General features: G+C 40.0%; 1 protein-coding gene across 1 annotated transcript; it reads right to left on the reverse strand.

Annotated features, from left to right (window-relative positions):
- Positions 1-10,343: 10,343 nt before the first annotated feature.
- Positions 10,344-16,608, reverse strand: SLITRK5 (SLIT and NTRK like family member 5). The gene is made up of 2 exons (XM_063103552.1): positions 16,542-16,608; positions 10,344-13,225 (listed from the first exon to the last, which is right to left on the reverse strand). The coding sequence occupies exons 1-2, from the start codon at positions 16,606-16,608 to the stop codon at positions 10,344-10,346; spliced, it is 2,949 nt and encodes a 982-aa protein (XP_062959622.1).
- Positions 16,609-19,330: the final 2,722 nt, after the last annotated feature.

Below are 19,330 nucleotides of genomic sequence, written 5' to 3' on the forward strand. Positions count from 1 at the left end.
AGGCTTAAAAACACCAGGACAGATCTGTTGAAAATGTCTGAAAATTTTACCAGCATCTCCTTTAAGTCATGCCCTGAACTTTAAAACAGTAATGTAAGTGCGGAACAGCAACTGTTACATTTCTTGTGACTTAAAAAAAAAAAAAAAAAGAATTCTAGCCAATTATACCAACATAGAAAAATAATTAAAATTTAAAAGTGGGATATGAGTTTTATGCCAAAGTGCTCTAGTTTTGTTTACATTTTTCTTTATCTGAACATTTTTTTTTCAAAAAGTAGATGAAAGGGAGCTATTTGGAAAACATATCTTGTGTTTATTATAAATATATTTAAAATTCACTAGTAGCATTCTCGATGGCTTTGTGAATTTGCATGCCAATGTACTAAGCACTCACATGACATCCTTATTGACAATTTAACCATCCTTGCAGTCTGTGCCGAGGTAAGAGGTGCTGTGACAGATCACTCAGAAAGTATATGATATTCACTGAGTTCACTTCATTCTGTACATTTCTATAAGTACATATTTGTTAATTCATTGGGTTAGTGCCTACTAAGTGCCAGACACAATTCTAGGATCTGGTGATAGTTATAACCATTATTCCAACTGTCTGTTTTTCCCGCTGTGTCTTTTTTATCGTAAATACCAAATAAAGTTCTTGTTTTTCTGAAAAACAAAAAATTCCGATTTTATTCAGATGATTTTTGGCCGGTTAATTAGAAAGAAAAAATATGATCCAACTAATTCTTGACCAATTCTCTTGCATGGAACTGAAACAACATTTGTATAGAACAATGAAATATTGGAAGTTGTAAGATAATATTCAATAAGAACTTTTTATTATGTATGAGTGTCAGCTAGCTTTTCTTCCAGTATTTTTCAAGACATTAGTTTTAATATAGTTGAGTTTGTTTATTAATAGAGAAGATAATGATTTAATTACACTGTATTATGTTTATAGTGGATTTGTCATTGCTTCCACTTTAAAATGTAATCATTAGAGTTCTCTATTTATTACATGCTATAAAGATTCCTTTAAGCATCTGAGGATGAACTCAGATTGTCACTGAGACTAGCAAATGGTAGTAGTAATGACATTTGAAAATACTGAGAATAGAAATATTTTCATTATTGGATTAATAGCCAATTTTATATCACAGCATAAAAAAGGAAATTAGAACTATATATACATTCTTAATCATTAAGCAGTTAGGAGTGCATTTGCTAAATTTGGAATATTAAAATGGTGAATGATGGGTCACATTTATTATACTTTTTCTAATTAACTCTGCAAAAAAAAAAAAAAAAAAAAAAAGCCCAAAGATCCTTGAATATTATAAGCATGTTCAGTATAGTTTAAATTAAAACCAAAATAATGAAAATTACCTCACACATAATTTCAAAATGTGTTAAATGCAAACAATTTAGAAGCATCATTCATTTTTCTGAGAAATAAATATTGATCAGATATTTTTTGAAATATCATGAAATCTCAATGTTATTTCAAAGGGCGAGAATACATAATAAAGTCAATGAAAGTACACTAATAAGTTATTTCCTTTTCAAAGATGTAGACCCTTAGATTTACTGTAAATTATGTGCAAATGACCATTTAATTTTGCAAAAAAAAATGTTAATGGAATAATTTTAAAAAGTACTTTTCAAACCAGTATTATTTTACAAATATATATACACATGCACACACACAAACACAGTAACAGAAATATTTTTTTCATCTGAAACACATACTTACACGTTTTATAGGTGCATAGTGTAAATAGCAATGATAGTTAGTGTTGATAACTTCAGAATCAAATTTAGTACACACCCAGTAGTGAAAACTTAAAATCTAAACTTCTTCCAATTTTTGGTAAACCGAGTTTACTGCATTTATTTTTACAGATTGAAATTAAGGCATAGTCACAAGGAAAGTTGCCAAAAGACACACCACCAATTTATGGTGGAAAATAAATGTGTCATTTAGAATTCTAGAATTACCATTTTGCCTTTTAGCCATTGGCTACCATTTGGTATAAAATAATAGCAAATAATTTCCAACTATTACTTCATTATTTCAGGCACAACCTATTTCACTTTCAATGAAAGAAAAAGTTGAGCTTACATGATTGCTAAACCAGATCAATAGTAGAAAGAAAAATCCAACCACTAGTGTACTTACATAGAAAAGCTAGTTAACACTTTGTTAGAAAAATAAAGGAGAAAATCCAAAATTTCTTTACATAGTATGTCACTCTTTAGTCTCAGAAAAGTGAAAATAAAATTCTTAAAAGAAAGGATATTTAAGGACTGGGGACTTTCATTACATTATCTCTTCCTCTAGGTATATACATCAATTTGCAAACAACTTATTTTAAGTAGTCAGAAATAATAAAGAATATATTTCCCTCACCATATATTTTGTTTAAATACATTGAAAAAATAGTCTTGGCAATTCTGCCTCCCCCTTTTTAAAAATTTTTGGTCGTGATTCAAATGGATAAGATTTTCCAAGTTATACCTTCCATCCTGGAAATGATTCTCATAATATTTGATGATTGAAATATATTCATCGAATTGACCTTTTGCACTCTTTTCAAGTACCTGAAGAGTTGTACATTTTGGGGAAAGCTTCTGGTGCAAGGTGCAATGATAATTTTCCTTCTGCACTAACATGCTTCATAAGTTACTTCTGACACTTCCCTTATGATGTCCAGGGGCCTGTGGGAAACATTGCATTTTACAAAATCCCCTAAACAGGAGTCGTCGCCTCTCTAGGAGACTCAAACTCACTGTAAACACTTACATTTCTAACAGAACATTCATATACAATAAACCGGTAAAATTATTCATTCAATTTTTTTATACTTAATTTTGATTTCTTTATAATATAAACCTATGTAGAACCTGCTACCTCATATATTATATATAAAGCATTGATAAACTGAGCTCCCAGAGAACAATACCTGAAAATTCATGATTATGATATATAAATTTTAATATAAGAAGGACAAATTTTGCTTAAACATGGTTTAAACTAGAAAGCTCAAATGTTCTCATGGTCTAGCAGATAACACAATGTTACATAAAGTTGCTAGGTTAAAACAATATGAAAGGTACCCATCCAGCCTAAAGGCATTTGAATTCAAATTAAAAAAAAAAAAAAAAGGAAATAAAGCTGTTCTGATCAAATCAAACACAGATTTTTTCAGGAGTTAACTTTAAGTCACCACTTGGCAAAGAGTGGTAAGGTGTTTATAAGCACATAAGAGTAGCATTTTGTAAATTACATGAGCTACCGTGTTTGATTAACAAGATATTAACAAAGACATTGTTACGTTTATTTTTTAGATGCTTAATTGTATTTAGGATGATTATTAGTGAGTGACAAGTCAGTGTGACAATTTAAAATCCACATCCCCTCACTCACATTAAGTCCTGCTTATATAGTACTTAGTGGTTATATTAGAAATGATGTGAGGTAATCGTACTTTCGATTTAATAATATGGGGAGAAGTCATGAATATGACTGAGGACACTCTAACAGTTCATATAAGCAAGCAAACTTCTGTAAATAAAAAGTGTTTGGGGGTGGGGTAAAATGATTCAGGGAGAATTAAACATAATAATACAGATCATTTTTAGTAAGTCTAACTTTGGGCATTGAGCTTCTACATGAAGAGTGCAAGACAAAGCCATGATGGGACAACAAGGTGGCCCAAGTGCATGCTATGCAAGAAATAACTTCCCTCAGGTGAAAATTCTTAAAGAAAGACTGAGTTAGTTGTTAACTTGAAAGTCAAAGACTGAAAGCCATATAGAATTAGCAATTTTATAAAACGTAATAAAAGACGGTTTGTGAGTGATTTTCTGTCTATGCAATCTTGTTAATTTCAGAAAAGACATTTTAAATTTAGAATAAAAATGCTCAATATTTACTTTCACATTTTATCTTTTAAAAAATTCTATTGAGGTATTAAATTTTCATTAAAAAATTGGAGAACTTTCACCATAACCTGATAACAAAAATATCATTATACTGATTAGATGAGTTTAAATATATGAGTAATTTCTGGGTCTCAATGTTCTCATCTGGGGGCCTCTGTATGAATATGCTATTAACTAGCTTTAAAAATTTGGGGATAATTATAAAACTGAAAGGTACTATTTGAACAAAAAAATGTAATTACAATTTAGCAAGTGTAGTTCATAACTGCATATTTTAATATTTGGTGCCTAAATGCCAAACAAAAAGTAAAATATGAAGAGATACTATTACATGTATTTGCATATTTTAAGAGGACCTTAGCAAGGGCAAGTTCAGTAATATAAAGAAAAACATGTACTATGAACTTTATATTTGGGAGTGAAGAATCAAAGTAGATATTAAAAATCAGGATTTAAATAAATTTGGTAACTAAGTGTTTTCCATTATTAGGATTTTCAGAAGTGAAACACCCCTTTGACTTAAGACTTAAACTAGCAAAAAATGTTCTATAGTTGTAATGTTAAAAAGTATAATTTTGTTTGGAAAATTTATGTAGATATGCCATTATAGGTAAGATATATTTACTGTTAAGTATTTGTTTCTATACATCAATTTTTTATATTTAATTTTCAAAATTTCAGTCTCCATGTCCTTGATGAACCTCTCATATATAAAACATGCTGGTCAAAGTATTATAGTATCTGACAAAGAACTTTACTAATCAATTAACATGGGTTACTGTTATCCTTCATATTTTATGTAAATACAAATGTACCAAATTGAAAATATACATCAACTTTTGTTTCAATATCTAATATTAAGTTTTGTTTTAAATGAACTACACAATAAGATTCTAAACAGCTTGTTAGTAAGAATGCTAGAAATAATCACTGGTGGTAGAAATGAATCTGTGAGTAAAAATCTAAAATATGCACATTCCAGAACACTAAAAAATAACAGAATTTTGCTACTTGCATATACACATGAATATAAATATGTTTCAATATTGAAGAATTACAATTAAATTTGGATTTGGGTTGTATTGTGATATGTTTAAAATATTTCTTAAAATGTATAGTCTGCAGATAAGTCTGTCCAAAGTAGACCAAGGTAATAATGAGCCTTCAAGATAAAGCCATAATTCTATCTACACATACGTTAAATTGAAAAATAATAATAAAAAACCAAAAATCGAAAAAGACCACTTATCCTTCAAAATATTGGTACACTTCCACTGTTAAAAACACATGTAATTTCTAAACACATGCATGTTTATTTTATAGTAGAAATATATAATATTCCTTCATGTTTACTGATAAAGATACCTAATTTTTTTTAAAAAAAAAACCTCATTGGAAGACTCATTCAACATAACTTGAATTTTTCTTTCATTAATGGCTTCCCCAATACCTAAAAAAATGTATTTGACATAGTCAGTATTATGTAATATGTCATTACATTTTTATTTTGACAGTAAATAGAAAATAAGAAAGTCAAATTATTTCATATTTGCATTACATCAATTCTCTATGAAATAATTATATTTTAATCTCCAAAGTTTTTTTAATAAGAACTAATCTAAATCACTCAAACTTAATTAGCATTAAAGTTGTCTTTTTTGTTTGTTTGTTTAAATGAGTACAAAAACTATTCATTTTATAATCCTAGTACAATTACCATGAGAAATATTTCACTTGTGTCAAATATTTGTAAGCCAAATGGTCGGCTAAAAACAGTGGAAGAAAAGAAAGTATATATTATTTTTACACTCAAACATTATGCTCAGTCAAATTCTTTTCTTTTCCTTAGTCTAATGTTCCTAAAGCGTGAAACATGAAAGTATAATTTTAAATTGTTTAAAATATTAAAATATAAAGAACTCAATGAAAATTGTGTAAGTGGTGATTCTTTGATCATCCATCTATTTTTGTATGTCATATATATGTAACATATACTCATAGAAATGTATATGGGTGGTTACAGAAAGGCACTAAATTAAATGAAAATGATAAAAAAATAGAGTTGTCAAATGCAATATTTATGGGTATAAGGTTTACCTGAGTACAAGTGTAAGATAATTATTTTTAGGCATATGACTAATGTCTATCCAACTACTTTAATTTCATTGCCACATATCTGTATTTGCAAAATAGCAGGGAACTTCAAGGTGTTTGAGGAACATTACCAGTAACTTAAATAGTTAATTTGATAACAGTTTAATTATCATTTTTACAACATTTTATTCTCTTTGAAAATCAATTAATTAAATGTGCCTGCCTCTAGTGTTTAAACTGTGCCTTTGCTGTTTCCAGTTCTGCTTTCTTTATGTAAATTTTATTCTGAAAAGTAGTCATATCAAACATTTTGCCACTCCTGCAAATATCTTAATGTGCAGCCATCTGAAAAGTACAACAAGAGCATATTTCCAAATGAACTGAGAGTATATTTGTGTTCTGAGTTGTGTGACTTTGGGAACCATGTATTGAATTCTTGAAACGGAACAGCCAGTTTTCTGCATTCCAAACGAGGACTTAAATATTCTCATTCTTTCCCTTGCCCTACTGAAAAATAAGAAAGAGAAAAGATAAGAAGATAGAAGAAAGTAGGAAGGGAAGAGATGTAAGGAAAAAGGAAGAAAGTTAGAAATAACAGAAAAGGGAAGGGAAATTATACATATTAGTTTGAATAATGTGGAAACAATACAACAAAGCAAGAAGAGTAGAATTAATGTATCAGGCAAGAAAACGCAATCTTAGATTAACTCCTCAAATTGTAACCTTTTCCACTTTATGTGTAGATGTTCTCATTATACACTAATTTGACTTTTTTATTGGGTTTGAGGAAACAGTAGTGAAGGACAGATTTGGGTACCCGGGGCATTAGCCAAAATTTTCCACTTTAGCTGTGTAGAGGTGATAATCTTGCCTAGCAACAAATGTGCTCTAACTTTAACATTTACACAAATGTAAATGTTATGAGTTATGCTTAACTCATAGCTTCCATCACTAGTGTAGCTGTAAATGATTTTGTATATTAGCATACAAATTATGTACATTTACATGGAATACAGTTATTTTCTCTGAGATAAAGTATGTACACTATAATTACAAAGAGATAAAACCAATATTTTGTAATATCTACCTGGAAATACATTTATATGAGATAATGCAACATATTGAATAGAACGAGCACAAAAAGTAATTTTGGTTTGCATCCAAATTTTAATTGATGCCAGAAATATCACATATTGTGGTTCCCAAAAATTCTATGGAGAGAACTTGCAGGGTTCCTTGATTCAATCATATACCACTGAAAAACCCAGTCTAATTATTCACTAAGCGAAAAACCTGAAAAAACAAAAATCAAATATTCCACAGCACACAACTTGTGTTCTATTGTATGTGTTAATGTATTGGCAGGAAACCACGTATAAGGAGAAAAATCATTCATTTTTCATTCTATAAAGTTTCATGATTGTGACATGGTTAAGTCTTTTCAAGTTTATTAGAGCCAGGATGAGTTTACTTTTACCCTTTCAATACAGTTGGGAAATATTTAATTTAAAAGTTAGAGGTAACCTCTTTTAATAAATCTTATAATTGTTACTTTTGATATTAAAAATATGTTGGATATCTCAGAAAGAGTAAAGATAAGAATGAACCACCTAAAGAGAGTATATGTGACAAAATTATATTAAACAGTGCTGGTTGGAAAATAATAAAATTGTATAAGACTTTGAAAAATACATCAATGAACTTTCTTTGGAGTGATTTATATTGTTCAGAAATATGTCTTTAATTTCAAGTAATTCTTATCTTATTGTTTTATGCATCAATTAAGAAATAAAACTCAGTTACATGGAGGATTCCACTTTGCATTAATATTTTATAATTTATAAAACACCGTCATATCTATATATGATGTCGAGTGATATCGACATTTAAAAAAAGTAACTCTCATTGTGAAGAAAAATTAGTAACAACCTCAATTGTGAAGTCAAATGCTAGTATATATGTATATATTTTTTCTTTTCTAATTCTGGATCTAATATAGAGGAGGTAGATGGAGAGCAAGAGATACATTTTTTTTTTTTTTCAGGATACTATCATAGCATTATTAAGTTTATTCCTTTCCCCTTTGAAAAAAAATGTAAGGGAAAATATTGCAAAGACTATGGATAGTTTACTGCACTATGTCAATGTAGTATTACTTTTCTATTTTTTCTTTTTTAAAAAAAATTCATCAGGGAAACTGTTACCACCTGTTCAATCTGAATTCAAGCAGTTGCTGTCAATTTACTCATGGGTGAATGCTGCCTCTTTGTGGCAGAATGCCATGGAAATTGTCCCTCAAACATAAAGTTCATGAACAGCCCTTGATATTGTACATATTCCACGGGAGATTATGGGTAGACCCACCAATAGCAATTAACCACATGGCTTTTTAAGCTTCAGATCAATTCAAACGTTTCCTACCCTTAAATACTGATCTAAGTTCACTGGCAAACCTTACACAGAGGTGAATAGTTATACCCACCAACATTTTGAACATTTAGCATACATATCAACTTCAGACAAAGTATCCATCATAATTGTTGACGGTAGTTTTACACAAGTTAAAATATGGAAACTATGGAAAATTGTAAATAATAAATAACGCTGATATGACAAAAATATAATATTGAGAGAAAAATGAACAAGCCATTACTTACCATTGTCCATGTACTAGATGAATACTTCGGTAAGGAAACAATGTATACAATTAAAATATTATTTATAAAAACATTAAGGTGACATTCGGAAACATAGTTCTCTGAACCAACAAAGGCATACATTACAAATAGATGTATATTTTAAAATTTTGATAATTAGGGGAAAAAACTTTTCTATTAGGAATAAAGTTTAGCTACTATTTCCTAAATTCTTATTAATGGAAATTTGATAAATCACACATAGCTGTCCTTTGCACCTCAAGTAATCATTACTTCAGTCCCTCATATTTGACATAGTTATCAAGTGTTTATTCAGAAACTATTTAAAAAATTACATGTGCTGGGATACATATGAGACTGTAACAATAGTAGCCCCATCTTACAGAGATCCTGTTTGTCATTATCATCATTACTTGCTGACCAGAGGGAAAAATACATTGTAATAGAGACTTGTACAGTCCATCATTTAGTCTTCTGAGGTGCCAGTACAAGTGGATCTGTACAAATGCAACTGGGTTTGGTTAAACAATCAGAAAAGGCTACAATAGTAGTCAAATCAATACATCATTTTGGTTCACTAATAAAAATACTTTTAAATCTTCTCTAATAAAACCAAAAACTTGCACACAATTCTTGCTCGAATGGCCCAATTAATTGCCCTATATTTTTCTTTTATACATTGGGATACAATCAGTTTTTTTTTTTTTTTTTTTTTTTTTTTAAATTACAGATCCAATTGGGTGGGTTGCATTGGCTTTTAAAGATTTTGCCATTAAGTTCTCCACATTCTTAATGATTTAAAATGACTTCCTGATATTACTTCTTTTGGAAATGCAGCTCCAAATACGGTGAGACACCTCTGCGAAAATCATAGGCTAAATAGTGAAGGAAAGAGGAATGCTAGATGTGCATATAAAAATAGGTGCTACAATAAAATATTTGTATATTTCATCAATAAGTTATTTTGACTAATCAATTATGGATCATATAGCTCTGTAATTTTAATGATTTGTCCACATCTATGGTGATCCTTTTCAAGATCACAATACTTTTTTTTTTTTTAATTCAAATGTCCAGAATGCATACAAACACATCCTTTAAAAACAAAGAAAAGGAATGAGAAGGGAGGAAGGGAGAGAGGCAAAGAAGAAGGGGGTGGGGGAGGACAAACTTCCTATTAAAGTTGGGTGTGCTAATCTCTCCACAAAAGCCAAAAGTCATTTAGGCCCACCCATGGCTTAAAGGGGGACAATGGGGGGGGGGGGCGGGGGACCGGATACAAAAGAGGAAAGAGTGAAATCTACGCGCTGCGATCTTCCGCCATTCTTAGCACTTCCAATCACTACAAAAACGACTGCGACCTTTAACAAGTCATCCTCACTGCAAATTGCCCTCCATAAAGCCCTTCCCCTCTCCTCCCCCACAAGCGAGAAGAGAAAGTGATGTGCCCAGTTTACACAAATGTTTCCCACGTGTAAAACTAAAAGGAAATTGCACACCCTTCCAGTATTTTCTGCCGAAGCTGAGAATCCCGTGCCAAGGCACTTCACCCTAAACGTTGAAACAACACAATCTAATGCGTTCACTGTGTGTGTCTGCTCGCTTGTTTGTTTTAAATGCAAAAGCTCCAAGGGAGTTTCTTTGCTTTTAGAACTGGCTAAATGTGGTCTGTTTTTCCAGCACTTCGAGGTAGTCCGGCTCAACGTTTAGTTTTGCTTTTAACTCCAGATATTCGTTCCGGTTGGGTTCTACAAAGACAGCACTCGGGGGGCTGTAAAGCACCGGTTCCCGCAGCCTGCTGTCCCCTGCCCCCGGGTGCAAATACTGATGGGGGCGCCTCAGGTCATAGTTGGGGGAGAAAGTGTAAGCAGTGGGGCTGCACGGGAATTTGGGGTATTCCGGGAGGCTATTGCCGGCGGGGGTGGTGGAGCAGTGTTTGTCTGGTTCTAAAATGCCCCTGTAAAAGCGGTCTGCGTCCTGCACCGGCGCCAGCAGGTCCTCCCGGGGCTCGATGGTGCTGACGCTGTAGGCGGGGCTCCGCAAGTGGTGGCTTTCCCGCCTCTCCTCGTCCCCGGGCTGCAGCTGCAGCTGCGGCGGGGGCTGCTGCTTGGGCTGTGGCTGCGGTGGCGGCGGCGGCTGTTGCTGCAGGTGGTGGTTGCTGCTGTAGGTGACCTTGAGCTCGTGCAGGTCTTTGTAATCCTCCACGGAGTTGCCCTCTCGGGAACGGTAGATGGGGTTTTTGCACATGTGGCCCAGTGGATGGGGGATATACTCGTAAACGTGGCCCGCGGGCGTCTTCACCTTGGGAAGCGCAGGCCCGCGGTGGTGCACGTGCGCGTGCGGGTGGCCGCCCGCGCCGCCGCCGCCGCCGCCGTACACGCTGTACTGCATATTGAAGGAGCTCACGTCGGAGTTGTTGGTGCTGGTGTGGTCGCTCTGGTTCTTCTTCCTGCGCTTCATGACCAGCACGAAGAGCCCAGCGGCCACGAAGACAGACATGATGAAAACCAGGAGCAGGCTGAGGATCAACACGGACAAGGGCACCGAGGACGCCCCTCCGCCCGCGCCCACCGCGGGGGCCCCGGTGCTGTTGAGCTGGACGGCGGGGGTCACCGCGCTGGTCCTAGCAGGCACCTGGATGGACGAGGGTGTGGGCGTGGAAACCACCACATCCGAATAGTCTGGGCACAGCAGCTCCGATTTAAGAGAGCGCATGTCGGTCTCGGCAAATTTCTTGGGCGCCTTACAGATGACTTCGTCCACTAGGACGCCCGCTTTGAGCTGCTCGACCCACAGCTTCATGCCCACCACATCGCAGGTACAATCCCAAGGGTTGTCGTGCAGGTCAATTTGGATGAGGGACTTCAGCTGGTCCAAAACTCCACTCACCGGCAAGGAGGTGAAGTGGTTACTCCTCAGATTAAGCCTGAGGAGGGTCAGGCCAGAGAAGACGCCTGCGGGCATGGCTTGCAGGAGGTTGTTGTTCAGGAACAGCAGCTGGAGGTTTGGGACAGGGTCGAAAGTCCCAGACTGAATCTCGCGTATGAGATTGTACTGGAGGAAGAGATACTGCAGGCTCTGCAGGCCATAGAACAACTCCGGGCTCAGTCTCTCTATCCTGTTGCCATTTAGGTAGAGGCGCCTCAGGTTGGTGAGATCCCCGAAAGCGCGGTCCTGGATCATCGAGATACGATTGTTACCCAGATGCAGGAGGTCTAGCCCAGTGGCCTCCAGGAAGTCTGTCCTGCGCACGACAGCGATGTAGTTCTCGGTCAGATACATTTTCTTGGGATTGTAGGGCTTGGGCTGCAGCTCAGCCATGCTCTCGATCTTGCGCTCCTGGCAGTTTACATTGAGGCCCAGGTCGGAGATCTGCAGGTTGCAAGAGCACACGGTGGGACACTCCAAAGGCACCGGGGATTTGGTCTGGTAGGCGATGCTGGGGCCATAGTTGCTGTAGCCCAAGTCCTTGGAGGGCTGCCGAGAGGTGGGGCGCACCCTGGGCTTGTTGGGTTGGCGGGTCCCCTTAGGGGGTTTCAATGGGGGTTTGTAAACAGCAGAGGAAGAAGTGGCCACGGAATTAACTGAGGCCGGGGTGGTGTGTAAATACCCCGTGGTGCTCAAAGGTGTCTGCGGCCTCATCTCATAGTCAGAAATAAGCTTCCTTGGGCAAAGTTCCTGCTTGGATACCTCATCCAAGTCCCTGCCGTGCAAGCGGAAGGGGGTCTCACAAACCACATCCCCTACTAGGGCCGAATAGGAAATGCTGTCCAACCAATCCTTGAGAGAAATCAGCTCACAGGAGCAATTCCAGGGGTTTTCCTCCAGCTGTAACTCCACAACTTTATCCATGTGCTGCAACAGCCCCACGTAGGGCAGAAGTTTCAGCCGATTACCCCGCAGGTCCAAGTGCGTTAAGGGCACAAAACGGAAAAGATTGTTGGGTAAACTGGACAAGAGATTGTCATTGAGAATAAGCACCTGCAACAAATGCAGTTTCCCAAAAGCATTGGGTTCAATGACGCTGATGTAATTGTAATCAACCTGTAGGTACTCCAGGTTCTCCAAGCCAAGGAAGGTATCATCTCGCAGAAGTTCCAGTTTATTATTGTTCAGATGCAATCTCCTCAAGCCCCGAAGCCCGTGGAAAGCCCCAGTCTCAATGTCCTGGATAACATTGCTACCCAGATGCAAAATTGAAGCCCCAGTGTAATTGACAAACTCATTGGGGTAGAGACGGTTCAAAAGGTTTCCGGACAACAAAAGGTGGTAAATTGGGAAACGGGGAGGGCTAATTTCAGACAGACTGATGATCCCCCGGTTTTCACAGCTCACAGTTAAAATGCCGTCCTTTTCCTCACAAGGACATGCATTGTCACAGATTTCCCCATAATAATCGATGGTTTCTGCACACGAAAGGACGAGAGATGTTACAGCAAACGCTAGAGTCTGCAGCATCCAGCTATGCATTTTTCTGTGAAGGTCCTGTTCCAAAGTTACTGGGGGGCAGCAAGTGTGCATTTTACCTCCTGCAAGGGAGAGAGGAAACAAGGAAACAACAGAGTATCACAAAAAATTAAGGGATCAGTCAAAAAGTATCTCTCTTCCCTAATGCTATTTATAATCCAGAAGGAGGGAGATAATGAATGACAACCCCCTCCCCCAGTGGAACATCGACATTCTCCAGACTAGTAAAATCTGATATTCATTTTGATGTAAAGGTTGATTTCATTTTCTAATGAGCACACCAGGAATATGCTGCTCTTTACAAGATAAGGGCAGGTTAGATAAAGTCCCATTTTAGTGTTCTCTACCCGCCCCCCTTTCGAAACCAATGCATAAATATACATAAAATGGCTGTCATTTCGGTTTCATGGTTCTAATTTAAGAGAAAAGGAGCAGCATTTCACAGGGTTCACCACCTCCCCTATACCCAGCACCCCTCCCTTTCTTTCAGAACCTCTTCAGTTAACAGTTCACCATGAAGGTCTCCCATTTTCACAGAAAAGCAAGGAGCCACAATACTCGGGTTATTTTAAACCATTGCTAGAAATGGCAGGGTGGGAACCTAAAGAATACTTTTCAGGGGCAAAAAGGGTGTAAAATAATGCATCAAAAGGAGACAGAAGAAGCTCGTAAATCACTAGTTGTCTTCCGGAGCTTTGAGTATGGAGCAAAAAGAAAGCGCGTTCGCTTTGATGGTGGACTTCTCTGCCACGCTATTAAGCACATCAGCGTCCTAATTGCATGCACGGTGCCACTTAGCAGCACTTCCCTGAGAGCGCGCTGCGACCACTTCACCTCATTGATCATGACAGCGACGCTACCAAATCGCATGTGTAAGCCACTGAAATAGTTCTGCACGATGGATTACAAAGAACTCAGCAAAGGCATCTGCAATATTGGAACACCTCCTAATACCTTGAGTTTAAAGAGGACGTTCCTACCGTTTACCGGGAATCAGCTAAAAGTAAACCGAGGACCAGCGCCAAAGCCTCCCTTACCTCCGGCTCCGCGTCTGTTTGCCACGGTACGCAAAACTAAGCCTCCTGAATTGGTAAGGTTTGGACGGAACTACCACCGCGCCTGCATCCCCATCTTTGGAGTTGCTCCTTAAATTTACTTCTCAATGCCCCCCTCCCCTTTTTTTTCACTCAGGGGAAGGGTACTCGGACTTATTAAAAGGAAAAATAGGAAGGTGGAAGGGAGAACAGCAAGTGACATAGGTCAATCTTTAACATCCGAATCTCGTCTTCCCCAGGAATCAATCTGACCCCCTCCCCCTTTTCTTCCTTGCTTTCTTTTCTTCCCTTTGAAGGCTTCCTTCGGCTTCCTACTTGTGGTGGACGGCGGCACTCTTTAGGAAGACCATAAACGGAGTGAGTGTGCGAGTGTGTGTCGCGCTGGTTAGCGGGGCGGCGGGGCGGGGGCGGGGGACATTGGATAGAAACGTTGGGCTCTGGGAAACGATGCCTTTTCTCTGATCAACCTTGCCCTTGCCTCACCGCCGAAGTCTGATGTCGAATCGCAACCCATAACTAAAGCCGAGACATTTCTGAGACAGGGGTTGAAGCCTGGAGACCTCGCTCCTGATCCCCAAGTCGACTTCAGCCCGCGTTATTAAAAGCCCCTGCATTCACACGCACATGTGCAAGTGTGCCTGCGAGCCGTTCACGTGTGGCCACCCAGACGTGCCGAGGAGAATCGGAACCACGGTGCATAAACCTCGCAAGTGACCCCGACCTCCCAACGCACCGGCAAACACTTCCCGGCTTAAAAGCGGCAAACATATCCCCTATAAAAGCAAGATGTTTACCTTGAAATTTCGGTTCTCCGCTGGATCCCATCTGCACATCCATTCAGCGGAGTCGGGTCCCCTCCCCCCCCCGTGCTTCCCGCCCCCATTCACCTCCCACCGCTTCTGAGCCCACTGCAAATTGGGTCCAGTCAGTATTAGACTCGAGCGTTTACAACTTTAATTCAGTTCTGGTTAGCAAGGGGCAAAGAGCTTCCTCTCACCCCACTCCCTTTCCCCTCCTGCTTGCCATCAAAGGAGACCAAAAATTTGAGAAAATAAAGTTGAATGAGCCAGGGAAGGCTGACATTCTGACTGGGAAATGCACCTCCGATAGAAATTCGCGTGTGCGCTGCACATTTTCAGATGATCAGATTTTTTTTTTTTTTTTTTTTTTGGAGGGCAGAGGTGGGGGGCTGTACTTGTCCCCCCCACCAAAAGAAAAAAAAAAGAAACAAAAAAACGGAGACCCTGGATCACCGCCCTGCACATCCCTGCATTAAGCAGCATGGAGCCGCTCGGGCTGGAGCCCAGTCCAGGCCAGACCCGCGGCTCTGGGCACATCTGCTCGAACGGCCGCCCAGGCAGAAGCACCCGGAGTTCCAGGACGCAAGCCGCCTCCTCCCCCACCCCGCCCCAAAGCGAAGGAAGGGAACGGGGAGGAAGAAGGGGAGGGAGGGCGGAGAGGGAAAGCAAACCACCCGGCCACACACACACGCACACACACGCACACACATGCACACACACGAGCCGCTTTTGCAAAGTAAATGACAGACTTACCCCGTCTCACATCTCCAGGGCCCACTCATCATAGCCACCCTTTTAAAAATACCTCTTTGGGGTGTGCACGGGGTTCCTGAAGCCCAGGCAGGGCAAGGAGGCAGCGAGCAGTGCGGCTGGAAGAGGCGCCCGGACGCCGCCGGCCCGGGGCTGCCGCCGCGGTGGCGGCCGCGGGTTCCGGGGCTCCCCAAATGGTTCTCCCAGGCGCTCTCCGTGGTAGTCGGAGCGGGCAGCGGGTTTGCGGGGTGGGGGCAGAGCTGGGGGGAGGGCTTCGATCGCTCGCGGTGGGATGGGAAGGAAGGGGGAGGGGGCGGCGGAGGACCGGCTGGAGCGGCGCCTCACGGTAGGGGCCGGGAGCAGGAGCCGGGCGGGGCGGAGAGGGGGAGCAGTTGGCAGGGGAGACACGGAGCGGGAGGAGGGGGACGCGGGGAAGGCTGCCTGGCACCGCCGGCCGCGACAACGTGACGGTCAGCCCCGCGGAGCGCTCGCACCCGCTCACACTCACTCCCACCCGTGCCGCGGCGCGATCGCAGGGTCCCAGCAACCCTTCGCCGCACCCCCCAGGAGGGTACTTACAGTTCCCATCTGCACGGGGGGCAACTTTCTCAGACCCAGCAGCGGCCGCCGCCCCCTCCAGCCGCCTGCGGCTCCTCTCACCCTCCGGCCTGGGTTCGCGCCGGCCGGCCGGCCCTCCCCTCCCCCCTCGGCTCTCTTCCGCGCCGTCTTCACCACATTCCCCCCTGGTCAGTGGCGCACGCCCGGGGCCGAGCCAGAGGGAGCGGGGCGCCGGGATGTGCACGCATCGCCCGCCTTCTTCTTGCAGCGCACACTGTACATGGTAGTGAGGGGGCGAGCGAAGGTGGCACCGGCCGCTTGGCTGCGCCCGCGGCAGCAGCTGCGGCTCCTGCGCTGTCCTCCGCCCCCAGCGCAGCGGCGACCACCGCTCTGGGATCCCGCCGCCGTCGCTGCCGCCGCCGCCGCCGCCGGGGCCCCTAATTAGTATTTGCACCGCTCCCGCATCCTCTTGGCCGTTTCATCCCTCACGGTGTTTGCAGGGGTTTTTCTCTAGCTCTTCCCCAGACGCGGCGCACGATCGTCATTATCTGGAACTCTCTATCTCCGACATCCTTTGGGGGGTCTGGGGGAGCAGGAACAGCGTTGTTTTACGCCTGTGGCGTGTCCTGGCAGCCCGTTGACTCAAAAACAACAGCAGCAGCAACAACAACAACAATAACCCAAAAAGCAAAAAACTCAGATAAAGTCGAGTCTTCCTGAGTCTTCTTCCCTGGCATTGAGGAGGCGGCGACGCGGTAAGCATCGCCCGGGTCTCCGAGCCATCTGCTCCAAAGCGGGTGCAGGGCCCCGTCCAGGGCACTTGTTTATTGTCGCGCCGCTGGTGCGAGCCAAGCTGCAGCAGACATGATGGGCCGGGGGCGAAGCGGAGCTCGGTGGCCGATAGATGGCAGCCGAGGTTGAAGGCGGCGCAGCCGGAACCCCCCTCGGATGGCACATTCGTGGGAGACAGAGGAGTCTTGGACCATGTGCGTAAGACGAGCGTGGGACGATGGAATCCTAGGACTGGAAAAAGGAGAAGTGGAAATAACCCTGACAGTGTCAGGCTTGGTGGTGGTCAGGGACAGATGATTTCAGAATCGCCCGCCTCGCTCCGGCCATTTAGAATAATAGGGCCCATGCTGTTGGCTCATGTACATACTGAAAAGGACTCTGGAAGAGGGAGTGGTTCGTCCTAGCTGCAAACAGGGCTCTACTTTTTTTCTTTTCTTTCCTTTTTTTCAAGATTTATGTTTTATAGGTATTTCTGAACAATTCAAGGGAATGTGAACGGCTTTCAGAGGGAATGTTTGTGAATACATTTGGTGTGTACTAAAAAGCTGGAAAACCCCTAAAAAATGCAGTCTCAATAGAAAGCGAGTTTCTTGAAGAGTCACCTGCTAAACTACACTAGCGTCATCTCTACAGTAAGTATTCCTGGCTCTTTCCATGAAACCAGACACCTCCCTCCTCCAAAGGAGTCTTTACATTCATAAGACATATTTTCAGTGTTTATTGTTAGACCTGCAGTTCATCCCTGGTATAGAAGAAAAGTTGATCATACTTGACCCAGTGCAGGCCGAGTGTATATGTGCCTGTTTCTTTGATAACTGGGTTGTTTTATTATGCAAATATATTTTATCCACTTTGTTTTGAAATTAATTGTCTTGAACATAATTGATACTGTCTCATTCTCAGTAATATTTGGGATAATATTGTGGTTATAATATCCTGTTGAAGTATGTGATTAATATTAATATAGATACTGAGAGAGAGAGAGCCCCCAAATTATTCTTTCCACATCATCTATCTATCCATCTATCATCTATCTATCTATCTATCATCTATCTATCTATCTATCTATCTATCTATCTATCTATCTATCTATCTATCTATCTATCTATCTATCTATCTATCTATCTATCTATTGAATTAGAAGGGTTTGTCCAGAGTTGTTGAATATTACAGTCTCCTGAGATTTTGCAACATGTTTTGTAATTTCCTCTGAATCTGCTGTGCAATTTTTTTTTAAGTTAAACCGTAAATACTTTATTTGGAAACAACTTTGTTTAAGATTGTGTTTTGAACAGGGAGAGGGAGAAAAGTAATCTATTCTGTGAGATAATAAAAATAAAATCTTAGAATAGAACTTCCTTTTAAATTTATTAATATTTGGCCTAGGAATAATAGTCACTGGTACAGGTACATTCTATAAACAGACATAATTTCAACTTCATCCACAAAAGGTGTAAGCTATATTTTTTATTTAGTCGTTACCTTCTAAAATGACAAACATTTTAGAAAATTTGTTTTTTAAGTGTAAAATTATTTTATATTTTCACAATGAAGGTGTAATCTGTATTTGAAAATTACATGTTAATTACGTTTAGAAAACTTTGGAATGTAAGTATTGAGTCCTTTAGAAACAAATTTTCAATGTTAAAGAAGTTCTGAAAGGTCATAAAATGTCTTAATCAGTTATTAGACTTCTCCAAGTAGATGCAGCATATATATTTTATTTCATTATTTGATTACTTTCCTAAATCTCCATAGGCATTTAATATCAAAGTTTAGTTTTAATTTTTGGTTTTGTATTATTTTTATTTTAAATGTTTATTCTCCTAATTAAAATACATTTTGTTAAGCTAAGAAGTATTAAACATGTTTGGAATTAATTTACCTGTAGTTTTATTAGACACACTTATACTAATATTTCAGATTACGTCTTGTGATTCAAATAACTAAATGATGAAAACTTTCTACCATTAACTCAATATTACGGATGGCCCAAGAAGCCACCATTATCTTTTACCACTAGGTGTCTCTATAAACTGCTCTGCATAAAATGAATTTAGAGAAAGTACTGTGACAGGAAGAGAACAGAACAGAACACAGGAGGGAAAACATCAGAGAAATAAGGAAAACCTCTTCTATTAATCTGTAGACTCCTACTTGCTTTGAATGCTGACTATTGATCACAAAAGATATAAGTGAATCGTGTCATCAA

Source organism: Cynocephalus volans, chromosome 7 (genome assembly GCF_027409185.1).
Source record: "Cynocephalus volans isolate mCynVol1 chromosome 7, mCynVol1.pri, whole genome shotgun sequence".
NCBI lineage: Eukaryota > Metazoa > Chordata > Mammalia > Dermoptera > Cynocephalidae > Cynocephalus > Cynocephalus volans.

Excerpts from the sequence above, each read along its gene's own strand:
- SLITRK5 (XM_063103552.1), bottom strand. The coding sequence starts at position 16,608 with ATGTACAGTGTGCGCTGCAAGAAGAAGGCGGGCGATGCGTGCACATCC. Across the intron at positions 13,226-16,541 it reads CCGGCGCCCCGCTCCCTCTG|GAGGTAAAATGCACACTTGC; the intron begins GCTCGGCCCCGG and ends TCTCCCTTGCAG.